Source organism: Eucalyptus grandis, chromosome 7 (genome assembly GCF_016545825.1).
Source record: "Eucalyptus grandis isolate ANBG69807.140 chromosome 7, ASM1654582v1, whole genome shotgun sequence".
Lineage (NCBI taxonomy): Eukaryota > Viridiplantae > Streptophyta > Magnoliopsida > Myrtales > Myrtaceae > Eucalyptus > Eucalyptus grandis.
In genome coordinates this window covers 13350874-13376174 of record NC_052618.1, presented here as the reverse complement: position 1 = coordinate 13376174, position 25301 = coordinate 13350874, and the positions used below count along the sequence as shown (strand labels likewise).

At 36.6% G+C, this 25301-nt stretch overlaps 2 protein-coding genes across 2 annotated transcripts; both read right to left on the bottom strand.

Annotated features, from left to right (window-relative positions):
* Positions 1-5: 5 nt before the first annotated feature.
* LOC120295863 (disease resistance protein RPS2-like) lies at positions 6-7546 on the bottom strand. The gene is made up of 4 exons (XM_039317469.1): positions 7277-7546; positions 6445-7161; positions 1309-1791; positions 6-392 (listed from the first exon to the last, which is right to left on the bottom strand). Exons 1-4 carry the CDS (start codon positions 7289-7291, stop codon positions 6-8), a joined length of 1602 nt encoding a protein of 533 aa, XP_039173403.1. The 5' UTR covers positions 7292-7546.
* On the bottom strand, positions 7355-21184 carry LOC120286284. Its single transcript, XM_039317468.1, has 8 exons — positions 18317-21184; positions 14541-15129; positions 14381-14445; positions 11359-11947; positions 11186-11250; positions 8690-9391; positions 7552-7998; positions 7355-7432 (listed from the first exon to the last, which is right to left on the bottom strand). Exons 1-8 carry the CDS (start codon positions 21182-21184, stop codon positions 7355-7357), a joined length of 5403 nt encoding a protein of 1800 aa, XP_039173402.1.
* Between the last annotated feature and the right edge of the window lie 4117 nt (positions 21185-25301).

The following is a 25301-nucleotide window of genomic DNA, read 5'->3' as shown; positions in this document are numbered from 1 at the left end:
TGTTGTCAAAACAAGGGACAATCCCAAACCTCAAATGTTTCGATGCTCTGAAGAATTTTCGACACTAAAGAGTCTTCTCTCCACACACACTTTAAGTTGTGTAGCTTGTTCAACTTAAGTTCTCTTAAATTTTCAAGCACCGGATGTTTCCTTTCTTCAACAAGCCCTTCGTTCGGGAATAAATCTTCAAAGGAGCTACAGAAGACTTCAAGGCTTTGTAAATTCTGAAATCTCTCTAGGAGGAATATGGAAGGAAAGGCAGCCTTTTTATCATGAAAGCATGCTAGTGTTAGTGCTTTTAGCTTACTAAACATGTCATCCGAAAAATTTCCATCTTGTATCATCTGAATATTGTTATTGACTAATAAAAGTCTCTCCAAGTTGGGAAAGTCCTGTCGAATTGCCAATACAACAAGAGAAGTAAATTCAACAAAGTTTCGACAATAAATCATGTGCTGTAAAAGGTAAACCTATTAAGATGATTCGCATGGAAGGTGGTCCTCTTCTTAAAGTTCATTATATCTCAAGAACCTTGTGTTCAAGACTCAAGCTTTTAAAAGTCTCATGTAGAGGTTGGTCTGGTCAAGTGGATAGAGTGAATCTAAATTCAAGATCCCTGCACTCACTAAATTCATCTTTTGTAAGGAATATCTTATCTTGTTGACAAAAATTTATCTTCTTTGGAATCTTATGTAACGGGATGCACTCAAGATGTCACTAAAACATATGGGGTCCATAAATTCAGAAGTATGCTTAAGATATAAGAAATATCTTATGTTGTCTGCAAACTTATAGGAAAGGGATTCTAGTTTTCTATAGTATTATAACAGGATAACACGACGACTAGTGTATTAAAAAATACAGTAGAAAATAGTGCACTAAGGTACTAATGTTATTTTTGTTATAAAAAAAATTGTTTGAATTGATTTTTTTAGAGTTTGTAGAAAATGAAATAGAGAAGAAAAGTTCAAGTGTGCAACACGTGTCAATAATGGAGAGGACCTCTTGTCAAATCCTTATTGATGTCGCCCAAGAGCACCATTAGGTTAGATTAGGAATATATTATGTTATCAATAGAATACTGTAAAAAAATTTTGTAACTCTAGGTAATGGAATATCTTATGCATGTCCACAAATGGAAGTGTACGTAAGATATTAGAAATATCTTAATGTTCTCGACAAACTAATAGGTAGGGGAGATCATGTTTTCTATAACATCATAACGCGACATGATATGCAATGGATATGATATTAGTGACTGCTTTAAAGAACAAAGTAGAAACTAAGGGAGAGCAACTATAATCATACCCTCTCAAATGAAGAGTGTGCTTCTTGATCTGAAAGGTCTTGTTGATCATCTCTTTGAGCCCATCTGTTCATGGATGCCACAAAGGATAACATGCTCAGTTTTTCACAATGAGTCACTCGTAATTCCTTCAATAATGGCAAATTCAAAGGCAAGTTAGGACAAAAGCTCTTGAGTCGTGGCATGTCATGTAACACCAAAGAGGTTAGTTTTGGGAAAAGATCTTGAGTAGTATTGGAGCGTGGAGTGTCATCCCCACTAGCGACTATTTCCTCGATCTCACAAGACTCCACTTGAAGTTTTCCAAGTTGGGTTAAACTTGTAGCCACCCAATATGGAAACAAATTTTCAAGGCTCTTACAGTTCCGAACCTCCACTTTCCATAAACAATCAAAAGTAAGAGTTTCTTGAGGAGTGTCAATCCATATTTTGCTTAAATTGTCCATGTGGGAGAGATCCATCGACATAAGTTTAGGAAATTGTACCTGCCATATTGAAAAAAAAAAGACACAATGAATGTGATTGCATTGAGTTATTACCCTAAAGAAGGAATTTCCAGACTTCCCTTGTTCGCACAAATCATGAGAACTCAAGATTTTGTTAGGGACATAAATAGGGAGGGGTTGATTGATGCTTTTATACAAGTTGATTGAAGACTAAGGCCAAGGATATGCATTGCAACAAACATGAAATTATAAATGCATTTATAAAAAAAATAAATATAGTAACTTAAGTCCGGGAATTAGGCTGATAGGCCTTATGCACATGGAACTTGGGTTCGTTCAAATGGTTGCTAAGACTGGTTTTGTACCTTTCAACTTCATCCTAATCCCCCTCCTAAGTCCTAAGTTTTTTTTTTTTAGTAGCTCTTATGTCACAATCACACAGAGAGAGAGAGAGAGAGAGAGAGAGAGAGAGAGAGAGAGAGAGAGAGAGAGAGAGAGGCGCTATTTCCAGTTGGATGCAAGAGCATCTAAACCATAAGAAAACCTACAATGCAAAATTGAAAGAGAGAGAAATGAGAGCCCTCCTATTTATGCTAATGCATGAATGGAGCCGTTGACTAAACATCAATGATAGCTCACTCAATGTTTCTCTATGCAATTAAATGAGGACAAAGACGAAGAAGAACAGAATATGGCAAAACAATGTTGGTTCCATGGAGGCATTGTTAAACCTTTTTCTTTTTTATGCATGGAAAATTTTTGTATTGAAAGAAAATAATTTCTTAATAGGCATGGGCAACATAACGACTTAAATAAATAACATAATGTTATGATCTCATCAAAAGCAAGTTGGGACAATTTACTAGTTTTACATTGGACCATTAATAACATCCTTGAAATAATATTTATTCAAATTTGAGGTGAAAAATAAAAATAGAATCTTGTGGTGTACGAGTGGTCCACCCTTTGGCAAAAAGTGGGTGTGCACCCGCTGATCGCATTTTGTTTGTATGGAGAAAATCAAGAGTGCTTTTTTTTTTTTTTGGCTACATCATGACCTCCAATGAATTATTCATTGAAAAGTAAGTATTGATATTTTTCATTTGGTTACAATATAATTAATGCAATTACGACTTGTCACCAAAAAAAAAAAAAAAAAAAAAAGACTTTGACACTTCCACATCTTCAATATTCTTAATTGAGGATTTTGATGAAATCTATCAATGGGAGAAATAGTATTATATGACAGCTCATATTTGATATTAAAATGAAAACAATTCTATCACAACTTGTCACTACCAAAAGATTAGATGACTATTTTCATACTTTCCCAAATTTATTAGTATTGTTGATTGAGTGTTATAATGACTTTTTGAAATATTCTTAGAATGTGGGGCTTGGTATTATATAACTTATACATGCAAATGACATTATAAATAAATAATTAGTGATAATTCTTACAATTAAAAAGTAAACAAATGTGTAGATACTTGTTATAATTAAACATTCTATTCTACTAGTATAAAACAATAGAAAGAATTGCGCAAAAGAATTATGAGAATAAAAAAAAAAAATTTCCTCCGTCGGGGAATAAAAAAAAACAAAACTTGCATGGAATAGTAATAAAAAAAAAAGTCAAAACAAAAATGATATCGCGCATTTTCAAGTGCCGAGGATTCGACCCAAAAAAGAAGTACCCGAGGAGGTCGTTATTTATTGCGTTCAGTATTCACATGAGGAGAACTTCATGAGACGGAACGGAAGTGTTGACTGGATGATTGATTCCTATTATTTTTAATTTTTTATGTAGCTACGACATTGACTAAATATTAAAAATCTATAAAAAAATCTCATTCCCCTCACTTTCCTTCTCCATCTACGCTTTCTCCTCCATCTCCAGCCACATTGAGCCCAACCTTCCCGCCTCCCCCGCCATCGCCACCGGCGGAGTTTCCGCGTCGCGTCCAAGGCGACCATTGCTTGGCGTCCAACCCTCTCCATCGTCTTTGTGGTCTACCCATTCATCGCCCATGGCCGCGTTCAAGCTCCGACCCTCTCATCCATGGCCATTCTTCCCCGACATCTATTTCTCTCATTTTTTTTTCTTTCGCCGTTTGATCTCGCAGTCCATGGACGTCGAGATCTCAAACTCGCCGTCAAGGCTCATGGCCATGGACAAGCGGTGGTCGCTAGATCTCGTGGGGAGCCTCTCGCGAGCCATGGACAAGCTAGGCTTGCGTCCATAGACGAAACCAGATCTGGAGGCACGACTCCAGCCCAGATCAAGACGGGCAACGACCATGGCGGTTGCCAGACGATGGAGGGGTGGCTCGGCCACGGGACCACGAGCCACCGCGGGCGGCGACGGAGGGGACAATGGCAGTCCATAAGCCGTCGTTGCCCGCGACAGGACTTCCAGATCTGCAGCCATGGCTCCAGCGACAGCGGCTCGTCCATCGCTGTGAGCGACGGTGATCGACTTCCAGATCTGCAACTCCGTCGCTATGGACGGCCAAATTTCGAGATTTGTAGAACGATGAGACGGACAAATCAGAGGAAGTCGGCCATGCTCGGCTTGGACATAGCGAGGGTCAGCCCAATCAAGGCGCCGGTAACTCCGCCGTTGGCGGCGGAGGAGGAGGAGGTCGGAGGTCGGGGGTGTGGACGAAGGAGGAGGAGGAAGAGAGGGCTGAAGAGAAGATTTTTTTTTTTAATTTTTCTTCGCCGGAATCAACGCCCCGACCGAATCGACGCCGAAATCGCTTCCGCATCGGAGATCCACTTCGACCCACCATAACCAACAAGCTCCGGTTCGCGTAATCACTCGGAACCCATGGAAGCACGCGCACAGAGAGGAGGCGAGCTTCAAAGAAGCGATTCCGAAGCTTCCGATTCAACCATTGGACAGACCACCCAATCAATCGCCCCAAAAAAACATAAGGTAAGAGGATGAGGGGGAGGGGGAGGAAGAAGAGTTATTGTTACTTGACTCTGTAGATTTGGTTCACTTTTTTTTCCCCTCGTCGCGAAGAGGAGGATCAAGGTGAAACGAAATGACTCAGAGCGAACATTTCTTAGAGGGGGAGAAGCTTAAATCATCAAATAGACTTTGTCTAATTTCTTCCTTTTTCTGTTTTCTTTTTTCTTTTTCTTTTTTTCCTTTGTGTAGTGAGCGCACCACAACAGACGGAGGCCAAGGCCACCGAGGAAGGAAAGAGAGAGAGAGAGAGAGGGAGGGAGCAAAGCCACACCAGAAAGAGGAAAGAGAGCTTTCCAGTAACGGGGCGTTATTGAAGGGAGGGGGAGCAAATATTTTGATCGTTCAACTGATAGGTGGGCCCGGCTTTACCACATGTCGATTTGCAGATGATTCAATACGGATCCTACATGGTGTATTTAATGCACCTAATATTTTCTTTTCAGTAGTGTTGTTGATTGATAATTTATTACGATTTTTAAAATTTTTATTTTAGCTAGGACATTGACTAAATATTGTCATCTAGTTATGAAATAAGACCAATCAATGCAATAACCACCACCGGAATTGCTACTATTTATTATCCAGCTGTCCTATTCTCTCTTTTTTTTTTTTCCTTTTTTTGCCATTTCTTTTTGAAAAAGCAATATGCATTTTCTCTTGCCAAACATAGATTGTGTATTATCACACTAATTATCACTCAATATGATAATTTAGAGTTAATATTTATTGTATAATGTAGGTACGTAATTTGATAGGTTGTTGAAGTATAGCGATTCAAGTATGATTTACGAACAAATATGATGGACAACTTCATGCATATTGGCCTTTTTATTTTTGTTTATTTTGTTATCAAGAGCTAGCTCAAGCATTGGTGATTATTAAGAAAAAAAAAAGTTGATTGCACTAATCATTATCGAAGTTTAGAGCACTCCAATGAAAAGAGCAATTCTCTCTAATTCCTCCAATTTCATTGATTGGGAAGATGATTATGGTACAAAGAGCTGTAATAGCTAAGCAATTTGTGAACTAGGCTTTTATAATCATGTTTAATAGAACAACGCCAATTTGCTTGTGCACAAGAAAATATGAGGTGGACGATACTTCATATTTTTTTACCATTTTTAAATGCTATTCTATGTTTACTGTTTTGTTCTTTATAGTTGAAATTGCAAAAAGTAAATGTTTTCATATGGTTATTGTCATAACTTTTTTAAAATCCCTCTATAATCAATTTTGAGGTACTGCACACAATATGATTTTATGAGCTCACAAAAATAACACTTCTAAAAATATATGGAGATGGACAATTAATAGTTATATTTGCTGAGGATTAGAAAATTTTTAATCTTTTAAGTAAATATTAATAGATTATGTACATAGATCTGTATAATTAAATGATTTTAAAACCACACATGGTTATCAATGTCTGAATTGTTTTGCATTAATACTTTATGGATGTGATCATGGATTATTGTGGGAAGGCAAATATTCTAGTTATCTTTGTTTAGGTATGAAACATAGAGTCCCGGTCAAATTTGAGCAAAGCATTGATGATTGATATTACAAACAATTATATCTAGCACTTTTGTCTACATACCATGCATTGTCCAATTATACTAGCACTTTTTTTCTGCATACCATGATTGTCCAATTATACACGAATGAATATATTCAAATGAAATGCCATAAATGCATTTGTTTGAGAGACTGACCTGTGGAGTGAAAAGTGAAGGGGTGCCATTGTCAATCTCCATCGAAGATTGCCAAGTTAGACTTCTCATCTTGGGGCAATGGGCAATGCTCAGCTTTGATAAAATAGGGCATTCTAGCGTATGATTCTTCCATGAGAGGAAACTAGTCAAATTGGGCAAGCATTCCAAAGTTATCCACTCAAGATTTGGGAATGTAATCTCCTCCACCGTGCTTCCCTGCCCTTCTTCGTCTGCAATCACTCCTTCCATTTGATCACACTCCTTTATTTCCATCTTCTTTAGATTGGGAAGGCACCGAGCCATTGATGGAACAAAAGCATGTCTCAAGTTGCTGCATTTATAAAGGCTAAGATGCCCTAGAGAATTGAAGCACATTGTTCCTTGGAGATCTCTATTCCATAGTTGCCTCAACTTTGGTAGATTGACCAAGTGCAGATATTGTAGCTGAGGCAACACTTGAGTGCAATCCACAGCCTCAAGCCCTTCAAGATTGAATATTTCTTCCAAAAGCTCACAATCGTGCACTTGCAAGCTTGTCATTCTCTCTAAAACAAGCATCAAACTGGATGGAATAGCGTTAATAAATGATGGACATTTATCCACCACTAGTGATTCTAATTGCCAAGATGACGTGATGGGATTAAGTTCACTATGCCATTTTCCAATCAGCTCCGGGAACTCAGACAACCTCATAAACTTAGTCCCAGCAAATGTAGCCTATTAGAAAATGCATCATTAAATGTAAAATTCTAGTTAGCAAAAAAAAAGCAAGTACTTCATTTGTGATTGAAAAAAAAATCAAATTGCACAGAATTTAGTAATTGAAGCATACCATTTCTTGAAACATATTTTGGATGGTGTGTTGAGGTTTCCCTTCCTAAAATATTGGTACTTTGTTGCTCCATACCTTTCATTCAAACTTGTTTGTACTCTCTCTAGCTTTGGCGCCTCCATTGGTCCCTCGAAGAAGAACTTCATCTTGGGACATCTATTCACAATGATATCTTCCAAGAGAGGGAACATCAAAGTGTATCCACCTGAGCTGAAACATCTCAACCTAGTCAACCCATCAAGCTCCATATACTTCAATTGATTGAAAGTCACTACACACCCCTCCTCACTTTCCTCATCACTAATGACTTCTGTCAATATTCTACAATTGCTTATCTTCAATTTTGTGAGTGCCACCAAATTTTCAGCTATTGTTGGTGTGAACATATTTGATAACCCATCACAGAGTGACACATCTAGAGTTTGCAAATGTCGAATATATCTTGAAAAGGGTAATATCACTTTTAGCTCATGACTTCTGCCTTCTATGGCTTCTTTAATGCTACTTGGGTCTTCTAGATAAGATTCACATACAACTAGCTCTTCCAAGTTGGGCAAACTCTCAACAAAACATGATGTGGATATTGAAGACTCCTGGGAGAGATGACGGAGCTCAAGAAATCTAAGCTTGTTGAAGAATTCTCCATCATGAAAATGCCTATGCCATATCTCCATCCGTTTGGATAAATCCAATTTTAATTCTTGGAGGCTAGGGAATGCACCCTGAGAAAATAGTCAAATTAGAACCTAAAGCCAGCTTAGCTAAAAGAGTATTCATGTATTATGATATAAATCCTGCATATTGAGCTATATTTTAAATTGTTGAGTCTCATGTGATTCAATGGAAAGATATGTGCCTTCAAGAAACAAACATTATCGCTAATATTTTATATTTGACTTGTATCCATATTTGAAATTGATTAACTCCTTAAAATCACTTTCTAAAGATATATCCCTTGTGAAAATAACTTTTGCATCAATTACAGTCACAATTGCATTAATTTCAGTTTTTAACATCAACAATAATGTCCCCTTTTTTCATTGTTAGCATAAGATCAACACTCTTTATAGGGTTCAAATTAGACAACACACTTGTGCCATGTAAGATCACACCACATACCACGTGTTTCCGATCTTTGTGGCACTTAAGAGAGAGCTAAAAAAATTGGAATTAGCCTCTCTTTTTTTTTAAAGGGATCAACAAGTATGCATTTGTTACGCTAAACATTGACAAGAATGTTCACTCAATACTTGAAGAACATATGATGTTTCAATGTTGTAATATTTCTATGGATTCAAGGAGATTTGTATAGTTTATATCTTCGTATGTAAAAGCTACTTGTATGAGATGCTTGGCTTAATCATTAGTTCAAATATTCACCATTGAAGCAAAACAAATAATCTTGCATCGTACCTTTTCTATGAAGAAGAGAGGGTGCTTATGAAGTGGCATCTCATTCTTAGGTTGCGAAACAAGTATCTCCACTTTGTTACAGCCAAGGACCTCCAAGGTCTTCAACGCCGGCCAATGTAAAGCATGTCTTTCGGTGTAGATGCACTTTAACTCTATAAGAAGCTCAAGCTTGAGGGAGGTTAGCTTGGGGAAATCAAACCTGGGAACCGGTCCTTCTTCCTTCTCAATGAGTTCCACAATGCCACATTCATAGATCTCCAACTCCTCAAGTTGGATTAGATCTCTGGCCACTAAGGTTGGAAATAGGGAGGTGAGGCTTTTGCATTCGGAAACACTGATAGAACATAGACATTGAAATTTAACTTGACGGTGTATTTCCTTATCCCATATACACTTTAGCGTTGGTAAATTTGAGAGCGTTAACTTTTTTAACAAAAGAGCAACATGATGTCCATCTAGAGGATTTGGTGGTTGAAGTTGGAAAACAACTTCAAGTGAAGCACATGCTTTTACCGTTAAACTTTCCAGGCACAAGAGCCGTCCTAGAATGTAAGAAGGAACAACGGTCACAAACTTATTGCATTTATCCACAAAAAGAGATTTTAGCTTGGGGAAAGAATTTGCAATAGCTTGATTGTCCCAAATCATCTCAATGTTATCCATGTCATTGATATGTAAGGTCTCCAAGCTAGGAAAAGCAACCTGCAGGTAATTGCTCATGAAATTGGTGATTCAGTTAAATTACAAATTCATAAATTTTCAAGATGTAAATATGGATGAGTGGCAAGATAAAAATTATGAATTCACAGAATTGATGATTCTTTCTTAAGTTGCACAAAAGGACAAAAAGAATAAAAAAAAAAGTTAGTAAAAAATATCTCCGTACTAATATCGATGACTCTAGGATGAGAAGGCCATTGGAATTACTGGAGAAAAATAAATAAATAAAATTAAGAATTATGGTCTAGCCAAATTCTATTGACAATGGACAAAATAGTAATTTGGATATGCTCATATAATAATCATACAATCACATGTCTCCTGTGGATCCCAAAATTAGATAAAATCTCTCCCTCTCTTCAATTTAATTACTTCCCTAATATAATGAATTAGCTAGTATACGTGGCAATAGTTAAATCACTTAGAGAGGAGGAAAATTCTATTTAAAGAAACAAGAATCACGTTAAAAGGGTAATTAACGTTAGAACTTGTAAGTCACTGAATTGATGTGGTAAAAGAAAAATGCAGCTGAGGATCGCTTGAGGAAGAATATTAGCAATTAGAAAGAAAATGATGGAGAGATTGAGATTAAAAAGCCAACCAATCATCCATTGAAAGGTGCAATACAGTAGGAGGTGTGATTTTATCTAATACTAAATGCCTCAAATCAATATTATATTACTCTAAAGCAATTATAAAGTGAGGCTAAGAAAAAGGAATTGTTTGGGTCAAACGAACAAATCTTACTTACATCATTCCCCACTTGAAAGAACTCAATATACTTAATCGATTTAATTTTCCTTTTAAAATTCAGTGATCTTTTATCCATGCTAGAGGATCCAATAGTTAGATACCAACGACAGATTATACAAAAACTCAAGTCAAATAATTGAAGGTTTTCCTGTCTATAGAAAATTAAAATTATTTAAGAAAGTCGACATGTTAATCTTGGGGGAGGGCCCATTTTCGAAGCCTCTTTGGCGGCATAAACAACATTTTGGGTAAACGTCCTATATTACTTTTAGTTTAGTCATAGTGGACCCGCCCATAAATTACTCTATTTCATTTTCCACTCAAATGTTCTTCCAATATTCACTCGACAAGTCAGATAGCTAAGCTGAAATGGCTGATTTGCGAAATCTATTTTATTTTTTATTTTAACAAGAATGGTCTTGCAATTCATGTAAAAACTAAAAAGGGGTGATTTATGAAGCCCTGGACCCCAGAGGCCTTGCTCAGTTTGGCGACGGAGAGCTCAAGTTCCTTTTGCTGGTACAATGAAGAGAGAGTAAAGCTTCATTCGACCAGGAAAAAGAAGACAGAGAGATCTTGTGAGTGCAGATGAAGTCAAGTGAGCGTCTCAAAGGCCCTTCGTCTCCAGCCTCTTGAACCTCACTGCTCACTTTTCTCTCAATTGTTTTTTCAATCTTTTTCAATGTACGTGCGTGCAATGTCTAAAAAGGCTGTACATGTGAGGCTCATGAGCGTTCTAAGTTTCTTGTGAATATTAGAAAGCTTTTAAGGATCCTGCTTGGCAATTTTACTACCCATTCATGCTTTGTGCATGTAACATAAGAGATGTTCAACCATCTTTATGAAAACTATTTCCAGAGAAATTAAAAGTAAGACATTGCAACTCATTCATGTTGGCAACTCTAAACACTTAATGCTTGCACGCTACTCATTTTCTTTTAAAATATTTTGGCTATGCTTTGTCTCATGCATATTTGATACTTCTGTAATATTTGATATTTTGACATAACGTTAATCATGTACCTGTCGACCGAAGAGTGCATTGGAGCTTGATTTGATGTAGTCCTGACTTCGAGCTTCTTGTGAATCTATCATCGATTTTCATTGGATGAAAAGAATGTCACCATTTGCATTGCAAGGATGAATCTATGTACAAGAAGATCTTTAGTGAGGAGAACAAAATAAATCAATCTTACGCTTTCCACAAGAGAAGCACATCAAACTTTCCAAACGTTGTAAGTTTAAGTTGGTCAACATCGGGAATGCCAGAGTTTTTGATGTTTCCAATCCCGACCCTTCTTCCTCCATAATGATTGCCTCCATTTTCTTGCAACATTTTACTGTTAGATCTCTCAAGAGTTCAAGAGATTTAACCATGGTTGGGAAAAACATAAACCTAAGGTTGGGACAGTTATGCACCTCCAACTTCTTTAAATTATGGAAACTCACTATTCCACAAGGATTCTTGTTCCATATGCATCTCAAGCTCCCTAGTCCCCTTAAATCAAAGGTGGTCAACTCAGACAGAGTCTCAACATCTCCACTAGCGCTTGGTCTGTCAAGATCGAAAATTTCTTGCACCGAATGGCAATTTGATATGCTTAAATTGTGTAACTCATGTAGTTTTACCAGCGACTCAAAGCTAATAACCTTTGACAAAGATTTGCACTGCACCACTTTAAGAGATCGAAGATTGCTCAGCCCCAATAGAGATTGATCACTCCATATTTCTTTTATATTGGGAAGTCCTTCCATTGTCAAGGACTCCAAGGATGGGATTGAAATCTAACCAACAAACCCATCAACATTAGCATTTACACATATAAAGGACAGTCGGAAATTTACGCAATATAACAAGTATTATAAATGGTTGTCAAAGGAAATTCACAAGCAAGATATGTACAACCTTTAGTATAATTTTTGCATGTACGGAAATCTATAACAAACGAAGGCTAATTTCCAATCCAAAAAAGAATTTTACGACCCTAAAAGAGAACAAATGAACTTTATCTTTTATTTACAATATAACAAGGGATGCTACTACGATTAGATTTTGTTTGCATTTTACTAGCAATATCAGGAAGTGCAACCATCAAGAATTAGCACTCGTTCCGTTTAAAAATGACAATCAATTAATGCATGAAATATCTAATTGGCAAATTATATTGATTAGATGGAGATATATACAGCTCATGTTGCATTAGTCAAGGCGAGATTGGGCCTTCTATATCTATATATCATCTTGTTACAAGCCCAACTTAAAAAATAAACCTTGGGCAAATGATGACATATGAAAAAGACTTATGGCCAGAGAGAGTTGATAGCCGAACATGACATAATTCCTCATCCATCTAGGTCGGGAGGACTTTTTTTTTGGGTCATAAGGTCAAGAGGACTTGTCACACACTGAAATTGTCTGCTTCTTGATATAATCCTACAAGACGGGCATTTCTTTGTCTTTTCCTTCTTAGATGTCTTCAATTTCTTCGAATTTATTAGGCAAAACGCAACTTATTTTCCCACAAAATAACCTGAAATTGGACATGTTAGCAGTTGTGATATTGCAATAACTGAGTATTGGACTTCTTTTTCCTTATCTTTCATAAATTATCTCAATTATCCCTTTAAATTCAGAGGCATATGTAACGTATCCTAATTAATTATCCTTGTTGCCATAATTTCCTTAAGGTGAGTCTAAATCCACAGTCAAAATGTCTGAAACTATAACATTTGAGGTGACGGGATCCAGCTGTCCTTAATGACAATGGAAAACTTTAATTTCTTTTTCTTCTGTTTTTCCCCAAAAGTTCATTGCTATATAACTCTAGAAAATCCTTCATCTGCCATATTGTTCACAATCTCCCATTTATATCCCATTTATATTGCCGTCACCCTCGCTCCCACCCATACAACAAGTTTTTAACTTTTTTTGTGTTTTGTTCATTAGACTATTGTCATCCCCAACAAACCAACTTTAGACTACTACTTTTGTAGGCTGCCATTGCCTTATAATGTCGGAGGAAATTTATTATAGGTTTAAGAAGCATTTTATAAACCCATAGATCTTTGCATACGTAGGTTTTACAGAAAAAACAAAAATATTAAGAAGTCCTAAATCAGGAGTAACTCTTTCATAAAGGTTTAGAATCCTAGAAAGTTAAAAGCCCCAAAGACTACCGAAAACAAGAAAAAAGAAAAAAAGAAAAAGAAAAGAAAAAGCAAAGCCACAAAGGCGTCCCTAGTTCCATTATTATTAGAAAGCCAGCTCTCTCCACAGGAGCTCAGGGCATGGGTTGAAGAAAAGTCACACTGTGGATATCACAAACTTGTGGGACCCACCACTTATATCTCCACCGCTCTTTATTAACGGGAGAAACTAACGTATAACATGAGCCTTGGGCCCGCGCCACTGTAAAAGAGCAATCTTGTCTAGCCAAATAAAACACTCCAATTGCAGCAGTTTTCCCCCATATAAAATACAGCCGTGAGCTTTCCCTAATTAGGGGCATTGTTAATCCTTAGTTTACTAATTCTCTTTCATGTTAGTAAATTACTATCAATGACCAATTTAACAAGTGGAAAGTTTTTTGTTTTAAATTCAATGACTGATGTTGCATATGGGATTAGTCTCGTAGAAGTGCAGATAGAGGCCATATAATTTATCTATGACGGCGTAACATCACTTTCATTGATAATAACAAATAACAAATCATTTTTCACATGTAATTGCTCCCCTTTTTGAACTTGAATGATTTGTTATCTTCTTTAAGGCTATTGTAAAGATTATACCAAAAGGATCTCCTATTAAATGTTATGGCTAAAGCTAGTTAAACAGTTAACTACGTTTCCACCTACTGGTCTAGAATTTAATATACTACAAATAATTGCCCTCAATTTCAATTGAATGCCATTAATTTTATTGTGATGAGCTAATTTATTAACTTTGCATTCAAAAGTTTTTCAATTACATAGCGCTTGAGACTCTTTCTAAGTCGGATTTCTCGAGATGACAAAAGTTTATTAATCAAAATGATTAATTTTTCATATTATGAATGTTACAATCCATCATATCTCAATTGCCATTTCACATGCTCGAGTATCAACAACATCTTGGCATTATGCTTCTAACTACGGGTTGAGATTTTGCTATGCTTTGTCTCCTACATATTTAATACTTTCATTATATTTAATATTTTAATGTAAAAGTTAATCACATACCTCTTGATTGAAGAGTGCGGCAAAGTTTGATTTGACATAGTCTTGAGTCCGAGTTTCTCGTGAACCTGTCATTAGTTTTTTTATTGGATTTAAAGAATGTTATATGGATGAATCTATCTACAAGATCTTCAAAATTGAAAAAAAAAAAAATCAATCTTACACTTTTCAAGAGAGAAGCACTTCAAACATTCCAAAGAAGTTAAGGTTAAGTTGGTTAACATGGGGAATGTCGGAGTTTCTGATGCTTCCAATCCCAACCCTTCTTCCTCCATAATGATTGCCTCCATCTTCTCGACATGTTGTACCCTTAGATCTCTCAATTGTACAAGAGATTTAACCATGGATGGGAAAAACATAAACCTGAGATTGTCGCAGCGATCCACCTCTAACTTATTTAAATTATGGAAACTCACTATTCCGTAAGGGTTCTTGTTCCATATGCACCTCAGGCTCTGCAAATTGACTAATTTCAAGGTGGTTAACTCATACAAAGTCTTAACATTTCCATTGCCGCTTGGTTCATCAAGGTCAAAAATTTCTTGCACTGAATTGCAATCTCTTATACATAAACTATGCAACTTGTGTAGTTCTACCAACAACTTGGAGTTGATAACCTTCGAGAGAGATTTGCATTGCACCACTTCAACAAATTGCAAATTGCTAAGCTCTAGTGGAGAGTCATCACTCCATATCTCTTTCATATTGGGAAGTCCTTCCATTTTCAAGGACTCCAAGGATGGGATTGAAATCTGACAAACAAACCCATCAAAAATAGCATTTAAAATTACAAAGGACCGTCTATATAGCAGGTATTATAAATGGTTGGCGAAAGAAATTTACAAGCAAGATAATGTACAACCTTTAGGATAGTTTTTGTATGTACGGAAATCTATGATAAACAAAAGCTAATTTACAACCTCAAAAGACAACTAATCAACTTTAACTTTTATTTACGACATAACAAGGATGCTGTCACGATTAGATTTTGTTTCCATTTTACTAGCAAAATCAGGAATTGCAATGAGCAAGAATTAGCACTCGTTCTGGTTACTAATGACAATCTGTTGATACAAGAAGTATTTATCTAATTGTCAAATTATATCGATTAGATGGAGATGTATGCAGCTCATGTCCCATGAGTCCTGGTGAGATCGGGCCTTCTATATCTATATATCATCTTGTTAGGAGCCCAACTCAAAAATAAACATTGGGCAAACGGTGGCATATGAAAAGACTTATGGTCAGAGAGAGTTGATAGCCGAACATGACATCATTCCTCATTCACTTAGGTCAGGAGGACTTTTTTTTTTTTTTTTTTCGGTCGTAAGGTCAAGAGGACTGGTCACACACTGAAATCGTCTCCTTCTTGATATAAACTTACAAGACGGGAATTTCTTTGTCTTTTCCGACTTAGATGTCTTCAATTTCTCTGAATTTATTAGGCACAATGGGACTAATTTCCCCACAAAATAACCTGAAATTGGACATTTCAGCAGTTGCAATATTGCAATAACTGAGTACTATTCCCTATTCTTCACAAATTATCTCGAGTGTCCCTTTAAATTCAAAGTCATATGTAGCCTATCTTAATTAATCATACTTGTTGTCATAATTTCCTTGCGGTGAGTCTAAATCCACAGTCAACATGTCTGAAACCATAACATTAGAGGTGAGGGGATCCAGTGTCCCTAATGATGATGGAAAGCTTTATTTTCTTTTTGTTCTTTTTTCCTCCAAAAGTTCATTGCTATATGACTCTAGAGAATCCTTTTTCTGCCAAGTTGCTCACGATCTCCCATTTATCTCGCCGTCACCCTCGCTCCAACCCATACAACAAGTTTTTAACTATTTTGTATTTCATTCATTAGACTATTCTCATCCCCGACAAGCTAACCCTAGATTACTACTTTTGGAGGCTGCCAGTGCTTTATAATATCGGAGGAGATTTATTATAGATTTATGAAGCATTTCATTATAACCACATAGATCTTTGCATATGTAGGTTTTACACAAAAAATAAAAATAAAAATAAGTACTAAGGCAAGAGTAACTCTTTTATGAAGAATTAGAATCCTAGAAAGATAAAAGCCCCAAAAACTGCAGAAAAAAAAAAAAAAAAAGCAAAGGGTCAAAGGGTCGTTGCAAAATTTCCCAATCTAGCTCCATTATTTTTTTAAAGCAAGCTCTTTCCATGGGAGCTCAAAGCATGGGTTGAAGAAAAATCACACTTTGACATTGCAACCTTGTGGGACCCACCACTTATATTTTCACCACTCTTTATTAATAGGGAAACTAACATATGGCATGAGCCTTGGGCCCATGCCATTATAAAAGAACAATTTTGAATAGTCAAATAAAACTCTATTTACAGCATATTTCCTCCATATAAATTATAGCCATTAGCTTTCTTTAATTGGGCAATTGTTTATCCTCAGTTTACTGTTTCTCTTTCATCATAATAAATTACTATCCGTAGAAGTCCAGATAGGACCATCAAATATATCTACGACAGACTAACATCATTTTCATTGATAAAAACAAATAACAAAGAATTTTTCACCTGTAATTGCTCCTCTTTTTGAACTTGCAGGATTTATCATCTTCTCTAAACTTGGTGTAGATATTATACCAAAAGGATCTCCTATAAAATGTTATCACTAAAGCTAGTTAACTATTAACTACATTTCCACCTACTAGTCTATAATTTAATATACTACAAATAATCACCCTCAATTTCAATTGAACGCAATTAATTGCTGTTGTAGTGAGCTACTTTATCAACTTTGTAATTGCTCCCTCTTGTTGAACTTGAATGATTTGTCATCTTCTTTAAATTCGGTATAAAGATTATACCAAAAGGATATACTATACAAGATTACGATGTTAGGGAAAAAAAGAAAAAGGAGGAGGAGGAGGAGCAAAGCTGCAAAGGCTTTTTGTAAAATTTCCCCAATGAAGTTCCAGTATCTTTGAAAGTGCTCTCTCCATGGACGCTCAAAGCATGGGAAGAAGGTAAGTCAGACACTAGTGTGTGGGACCCATAACTTAAATTTCCGCAACTTATTGCTGACGGAAATGCTAATCTTTTGTGTGAGTCTTGGGCCCTACGATTAACTCCAGTGATAATTGCGTCACTATGAGAGGGCAATCTTATCTAGTCAACTAAAAGGCTCCACTTGGCGGCAATTTTCTTAGTTGGGCAATTGATCATTCTTAGTTTACTAACTTCTCTTTAACGTTAGTAAATCATTATCAACAACCAATTTAACAGTATATTAAACACAAATTATAGATTTGCGTTTGTGATGTCCAAAGTACATAAAAAGATATCTATGTATATAATATGCATGCATGAACATGCAAACATCTCTGTACTTTCATAATTATGGGTTCTATGCAATGACTAACGGCTTATTTAAACATGATACACAAAACACATGCATCAATTAGATTAGCATAGTTGCTTTTATTTAAAAACCCAGTCCTCCTTCCCATTCTTGTTATTGGTTTTTTAGAGTCTCCTATATCATACATTTTGTGGATAATAACAAAGTCTAATGAGTAAATTCAATAGAATCCACATCAAAAGGATAAGAATTACTAATGGAATTACTTTAGTGCTAAAATTCCCTTAAGTTTTGCTTTATGAAACCCTATTGATATAGATATACTTGCAGCATGTAAATCAAAAATAACTTAGAACCAATCACAAAACTAAATTTACATGGATTTCATACAATTAGTTGGATTTGAATACAATGAAGAGAACAAAAGATTGCTTTATCTAATTGCAGAGAAGGCATTAACGAATAAGGTAATTAGGGAAAAAAAAGAACTGAAAATAACAAAATAAATAAGCATCATAATATGCGTAGCATCTAATTAGCAAAGGTAGGAAAAAGTAATACATATAATATTGTTTTGATAGAAAGTTACCTGTTGCCCATTGAAGAATGCAACTTGAGTGCCAACTTGATCATCTAATGTACTACTCGAAGGAGTTGTCCCGGCGGTGAAAAAGTTCTTGATATTTGGCAAGTGACGCAATTCCAATGCATGCAAATTACACAACTCCACTTTGCCACAATCATCAGCTTCTACAATACTGCGCATTAACTTGCAACCTACAACTTTGATCTCTTCTAGCTGTGGAAGTCCTCTTAGTAATGAAAGAGGAAACAAAACTTCCATCTTGTCACAACTTTTGACTTGAATTACTTTTAATGTACTAAAGGACTTGGAGGAGGAAATATGGCTATAGCATATCTTCTTCAAGTTGACAAGATTCTCAAGAAGTAATGACTCCAACATCTCAAAAAAATTAAGAGAACACCATCGAAGGATGTAATGGACAAAGTGACTGTTTTGGACCAATAAATGCTTTAATTTTGGAAAAGCTTGCGGAGATAATGCACAAATACTTTGCTCACTTTTGCTCAACTTGTCCAAAAACAAATCATCGGTTTTGCTTAAGATACTTTGTATGCATCCTGTTCGAAGAACATCGTTTATTAGATCCAACTTGAGGTCCAAAACCCTTGATCCTTTGTGCTTTCTCAGGCGCATTGCATTACCTATTCGGATTTTGTACTTGGTCAATTTCTCGACATCTAGGTCCTTTGGGAGCATACTTGGATCGGGAATGGAGATATGTAGAGTGCAAAGATTTTTCAAGCAATTCAACTCAATCAAACTTGCATTAGTTGGTTGAGTTTGCTCAATGGCATTCCATTGATCAAAGCTATTCTCCATATACAATTCCTCCAATTTGATCAATCTTTCAAGCACACCTGGTTCAATTATTTGAATATGTGAACAATGGTTCAAGTCCAACAACCTCAGCTCCGTTAGTTGCCCAATTTCTTTCGGCAATCGTTGAAAATTGGAGTTCACAAAGCTGAGAACTTGTAATCCTTTTAACTTGCTAAGAATGGCCACATCCTCTAGGAAACAACGCTGAAGACACAAAGTATGTAAGTTCTCCGAGAACTGAAATGACGTCAATGAACGAGTGAGATGAATGCTAGTAAGATTTAAGACTGCAAGTTTCTTCATAGAGTTGAAAAATGAATCTGGAATCTCGAGAGGTTCGTTGTTGGTGAAAAGCAAAAACATGCGCAATTCGGGGCAATCTAACTCTTTGGGAAGCTCCTTTATGTCAATATAGGGAAAGCATATCGCCGAACAACTTTTGAGCCTCTCATTTTGCAATTGTGTTGCCAAGATATCTTTATCTTTCAACACGAGAAGAGGGCGATCTCTTAAAATGAATTGGGCAACAAAGTCATGAACCAAGTCATGTATCTTGAACCCATCTGCGCCTCCATTGTCTAACAAAAGGGATGAAGCTTGAAGAGTGTGGATATGTGTGCTCAACCTATCCCTAGCTTCATTCATGCTGCTATCTTTTCGAAATATCCCCAAACCATAGCCATACCTCACCAAGTTTTCAAGAGAGGGCTCAGAGACGCCATAAGCAACGCACAGTTGTAGCAAACTTTTTGCCTCTTCACTTTCTAAATGATCATAACTTAATTGCAACATCTTATTTATCACTGCACTTATTCCTTCGTTTGAACACCGCTCAATTTGATTCAAAACATCCCTCCATTCAGATAAACCAGCATACTTGAAACGTTTCGCCACTGTGACAATTAGCAAAGGCAAACGTGCGCACTTGCGGAGTGCTTCGTCCACCAAGGGTCTGAATTCGTTCTCGTGAACTTTGTCTCCCACCATGCTCTCAAACAATGTTCTTGCCTCATTCTCCTTCAGCCTATCGAGTGGGAACTCCTTGTCGCAGCCCATTTCCCTTTGCAAAACATTTCGATCTCTCGACGTCAATAACAACTTGCATCCTATGACTTTGTTGTCATGTCCGCAAGGAATGCCGACTGATTTCAAGTCGAGCCGTTCCCATAGGTTGTCCAGTATTATGAGGACGTTTTTTTTCTTCCCATCAGCTTCCAACCTCTTGCATAGAAGCTTCGCTCGCACGCTGACAAACTCTTCGTTCTTGAAGTCTAGGCCCAACTCGTGTGCAATCTCTTCTTGAATCCTCTTGATGTCTGGATTTGCCGACACGTCGGCCTTGGCGACCAAATCGAACAAGGTCTTTTCCCTTATTCTCTTTTCAGCATCCACCAAAAGGGTGGACTTGCCGACCCCGCCCACCCCGTGAACTCCGACCACACTATTGCTGTTATTGGCAAGAGCGTCTATGATGTCCTGTATGATCGAAGCTCTAGATTCAAAGATGCCATCATCCCTCAGCTTAATTGACTCCGAGGCACAAGAAGCGGAGGCCATCATAGTGGTCGACTGGACGGCATCTGTGCCTTCTCTCGTAGCCGGAGTTGGGGCAACGACATTTCCCGGAGCAGGATCGCTGAAGGAGATGTCCCTGAAATCCCTGCCTTCTTGAGCGAGTTGCAGAATGTCCTTGATCTTGTCCTTGGCCTTCCTGCTGAACTGATAGTGGCAACAGGGGTCGGGAAGAGTCCCGTGGCAGCAAGTCTTGCTCGACTCTTCAAATTCGCCCAACAGGTCTCGTGCCTCCTTCAAGGCCTGCTCAGCACTTGCCTCCCACTCCATGACGTGACTGTAGACATTTTGAAGATTGTTTCTGGCCACTTCGGCAGCATTGTGGATCCTCTCAGCTTCGTACGCCAGCTTCCCGACTTCCTTCTGAAGATTCTGAGCGTAGCTCTTGGAGGATATCACGTATCCGAATTGACGCTTGATGGGAACAACTACCATCTTCAAGACATCCCATACAATTGCAACAGCGGGATCGATCAACATTTTCTTTGATTTTTCTTTTCCGAGAAACAAAAAGCAAGAAGACGATCGGAAGAGATTTGAGTGCAAAGAAGATCGCCGAAGAGCAATCAATGGAGAAAAAACACAAGTGACTTTTTACTGGAAGATTTGATCATCAACGGTCGAGATTCAGAACAAGCAAGCTAACAAACTATGGAGTTCGCCTGAACTAAATCCCAATCTATTCCTCAGAGATCCGACAGCTTAAAGTCATCACTAGGCAACAATAACAATAGAAAATGACCGCTGGGAACCTTTTAAACAATCGAGTCATAGAAATAGGTGGCGTGCACATATGTATCCATATTATAATACATAAGGGTTTTTTTTTTTGGTAAGAGATAATACATAAGGATTAATACCATGAAAAACCCAAACTCATACATTTATGATGAATTTATCAAAAATTAATTTTTTTATCACTAAAAACTCTAAATTAATATATCTTTCATAAATTTACCATAAACTAGTATACTTGTGATGAATTTACCCATGTTAATTTCTGTTAAATTTTCTTTGCCAAATTAGTAAGTTGAATGAAATGTGACCAGTTGATTAGTATATCAATTTGCGGTTTTACTCTCCATTTGCCATAATTATATAATTTTTATGATTTTTTGTGGTATTAATCTAGTTTAATGGATGGTATATTTATTACAAAATCTGGGTTTAGAGTTTTGACAAATCAATAAATTAATTTACAATAAATTTATTACAAGTATATTAGTTTGTGATTTTTTATGGTCAATTGAGATAAATTTATTATAGATATATTAATTTGAAATTTTTCATAATTAAAAATTAATTTGAAGTGATTTTATCACACATATATTAATTTAGAGTTTTTTAAAAGCTTTATTTTATTTTTTTTATTTTTTTTTAGCAAGCATTACCCCAGTAGAGGAATGGATGATTTCCTGCATTTTGCTTTATATAAACTGTAACCCCGGACAAGAGGACAAATAAGGACGGCTCCACCCACGTGACATCTACTTTGTACACTCTGCCATCAACTCAATTTTAATGTGGACCGCACACCAAGGCGGAAGCACATGTGGATGCTTGGAATTCGCAGAGTACTTAAGAAAATACGTGGAAAGACACTTTATTATTTCTTATTATAATAATATTTTTATCGACACTGCACGTGAACGCTTGGGTGAATCGACACGGTGCCAATTAGAATTTGAAATGCGTATGCCACCGTTGCAATACCTAGTTGATTAGACAATGTTAGCATTCAGCAATAGAAGTTCTAATTGGTGCCCGATGGATATTACCCTGACTTCGGTCGAACTAAAGTCCAGATACTTTCGAAGGTATTCGTGCAACGCATGGTAATCTAGGAGGACTTGGAAAAAGTATATATAAAAAAAAAATCATAAATCTATTACATTTGTATTCTTTTAGTTCTAAACATTTTAATTAGACAAATTTTAGTTCTAGACTTTTCACATTAGTACTAATTGACTCAATTCGGTCAATTTATGTTAGAAATTCTTTGACATAAATGTAAGAGTCGTCATACACGGGCGATTGAGGGATGTGGCGACATCTTATATAATTTTTGATTATTTTTTCACATTTTTTATTAATTTTTTCATCTTTCATTTTCTTTTTCCCTTCTCTTTTCCTTTGTTTCTTTTTTGCCTTTCTTATTTTTCTTTCTTTCTTCCTTATCTTCCTCCCCCCACCTTCAATCGGTGGAGGTTGTTGGCTATTAGTGAGGCCAAGGGTCGGGACACCCTCGCTGGCCATAGGCGAGATCGGTTGTCGCCAACCTTTGGTGAGGGCCATCGAGGGCTAGGCAAGGCTGCCCCTCGCTAGATTCATCAAGGGGACCCTCACCCAGCCTTTGCCCAAGGCTAGTGGGCGCTAGGAAGCCCTTGTGCAACCTCACCTGGATGAGGTTGCCCTTATCGCCAGGTCCTCTCTCTAGCTAGTGAGGGGCCTCATCTAGGCGAGGCTGGTGAGGGCTTCCCAGTGCTTGCCAACCCTTGCCACCCCTCGCCAAAGGTCGATGATGACTAGTCTTGCTTGTGGCCGATGAGGGCATCCCAATACTCACCCTCACTCACAGCCAGCGACCTTTGTTGATTAGAGGCGGGAGAGGAACATAAGGAAGAAAGGAAAAAGGGGAAAAAAAGTGGAAAAATAAAATAAGGGAAAGAGAAGGAAAAAAAAAGAAAAAAATAATGAAACATTTGACAAAATAATTAAAAATATATAAAAATGTCCGCGTTAGTGCCACTCATGCCATGTAGGATGATCGGGATCCAAATCAGCAATTTCCAACATTAATTGGCCGGATGGACTCAATTAGTACTAATATCAAAAGGTTTAGAATTCAATTGATACAATTAAAATGTTTATGATTGAATTGATACAAATGTGATAAATTTAGGATTAGTACTTTTCCCATGAGGACTTCTCATGCTACTAAACGTCATATATCAAAACACTTGAATAAGATAAAGCCGCAATTAATATGGATGGCTCCTTATATGTTTGGTATTGTTTATGTGTAAATTCTCCTAGGCCAACAGTTGCCCTTTAAGAGCACGCAAACTACTATAAAAGTGAGTCCTTGTAGACTTTTTAGGAAGATTCTCCGTGATTATGTCGACTTGTTTTTAGTTATAAGAAAGAGATGGATTACCAACTCTTTCCGGAAAATGCAGTGCAGTAATATTCTCTACTCGAAAAAAAAAAAAATATCAAATGTATTGTAAGATCTTTTACTAGGCGAGTTTCTTGCTTATATTGAGAGCACCTCACAATTTGATTTTTTTTCTTTAATCTCACGTAAGACTCACCATGTCAAAATTTGTGATTGACCCGAATACATAACATGTTTTTTGCTATTGAGCATCCTCATTGTATTTAGATGATAGACAAGCTGAGTCATTTAATTAAATTCATTTAATTAGGAAAACATCTATACATATGATAAACTCTCTTGAGGTTTGTCGTGACCTTCCCAAGTGTAGTCTTCCCAAAGGGGAGCAGGTTTAGTGGATTGTTGAGCGGAGTTGAGGTTTACTTGATCTCACTCTGCATAGATTTTCCCAAACTCTTATCCATGCGACGTTGGAAAATTCAAATTCAATTGATCAAGAGATGGGATTGTATCATGTAAGAGAGTAGCCATAAACATGTTGGGATTGGCTAAGAGCTAAGAGCTAAGTACAACGTGAAAGAAGGTTCTATTTTCTGCGAATCAAAGACTTTAAGGACTGGATCATACTAATCGTCTAATTATTGCCATTTCCATACCTAAACTTGATTGTTTGCCTATAAGTTGGTTCATGTGTCAAATTATGGAATCCTAAGATTCTTTCCACTAAGTGTTCTTGCACAATTATTCAAATTCATTTGTTCCTAAAGTGGGTCATACTCGCTGAAAGAAGCTAAAGAAATCAAAGCGTAAAAACTATATAAGGAATTTAAAACAACACATGGAAAGGATAATGAAAGACAAGTAAGAGTAAAGTAAGGAAAAGTAAACCCAATATGAGTTGCGCAAAGATTATTACATGATCTTGTTATTAAGCCCCGAGACAGGAACCTCTGTAATGTAAAATTAAAGCCTCACGTCACTCAAACATGATGAAATAACAAGAGTATAAAATGTGGTAAAGTAACCCAATATGAAATAGGTAGAGAATATATACTATCTTGTTATTAAGCCTCGGGACATGAATCTTTGTGAGATAAAAATTAAAGGCAAAGTCTAATTTCGGCTAAAGAGAATTCCCTACTAAAAAAAATTGTCTAACAATATTAAAGACAAAGACATCCATATATATATATATATATATATATATATATATATATATAATCCTATTATAAACGCAAATTAGATTTATTTATCTTTTTTTTCTTTTTCATCCTATTATCTATTTATCTAAAAGAAAACACAATCTAAAAGCATATTGATTCTGATAGTCACTTTAACAAGTCCCTAATTCTTAAGCATATATTTTTTGTGAATTCTATTTTGCACTTTAGCAAATCAGTTTTGAAGATCACTTTAACATAACTCTATATATAGTTCTTAGAAGAGCTTAACAATGCCTAAGGAAATTGTCCGATTAGT

Coding starts and splice junctions, on each gene's coding strand:
- LOC120286284 (XM_039317468.1), bottom strand. CDS start 21,184: ATGTTGATCGATCCCGCTGTTGCAATTGTATGGGATGTCTTGAAGATG. Junction 11,948..14,380: donor CCGCACTCTTCAATCAAGAG/GTATGTGATTAA, acceptor TTTGTTGGTTAG/ATTTCAATCCCATCCTTGGA. Junction 7,433..7,551: donor AGGAAAGTGAGGAGGGGTGT/GTAGTGACTTTC, acceptor CATTGTGAATAG/ATGTCCCAAGATGAAGTTCT.
- LOC120295863 (XM_039317469.1), bottom strand. Junction 1,792..6,444: donor CTTCACTTTTCACTCCACAG/GTCAGTCTCTCA, acceptor TCAATATGGCAG/GTACAATTTCCTAAACTTAT. Junction 393..1,308: donor CACACTCTTCATTTGAGAGG/GTATGATTATAG, acceptor GCAATTCGACAG/GACTTTCCCAACTTGGAGAG.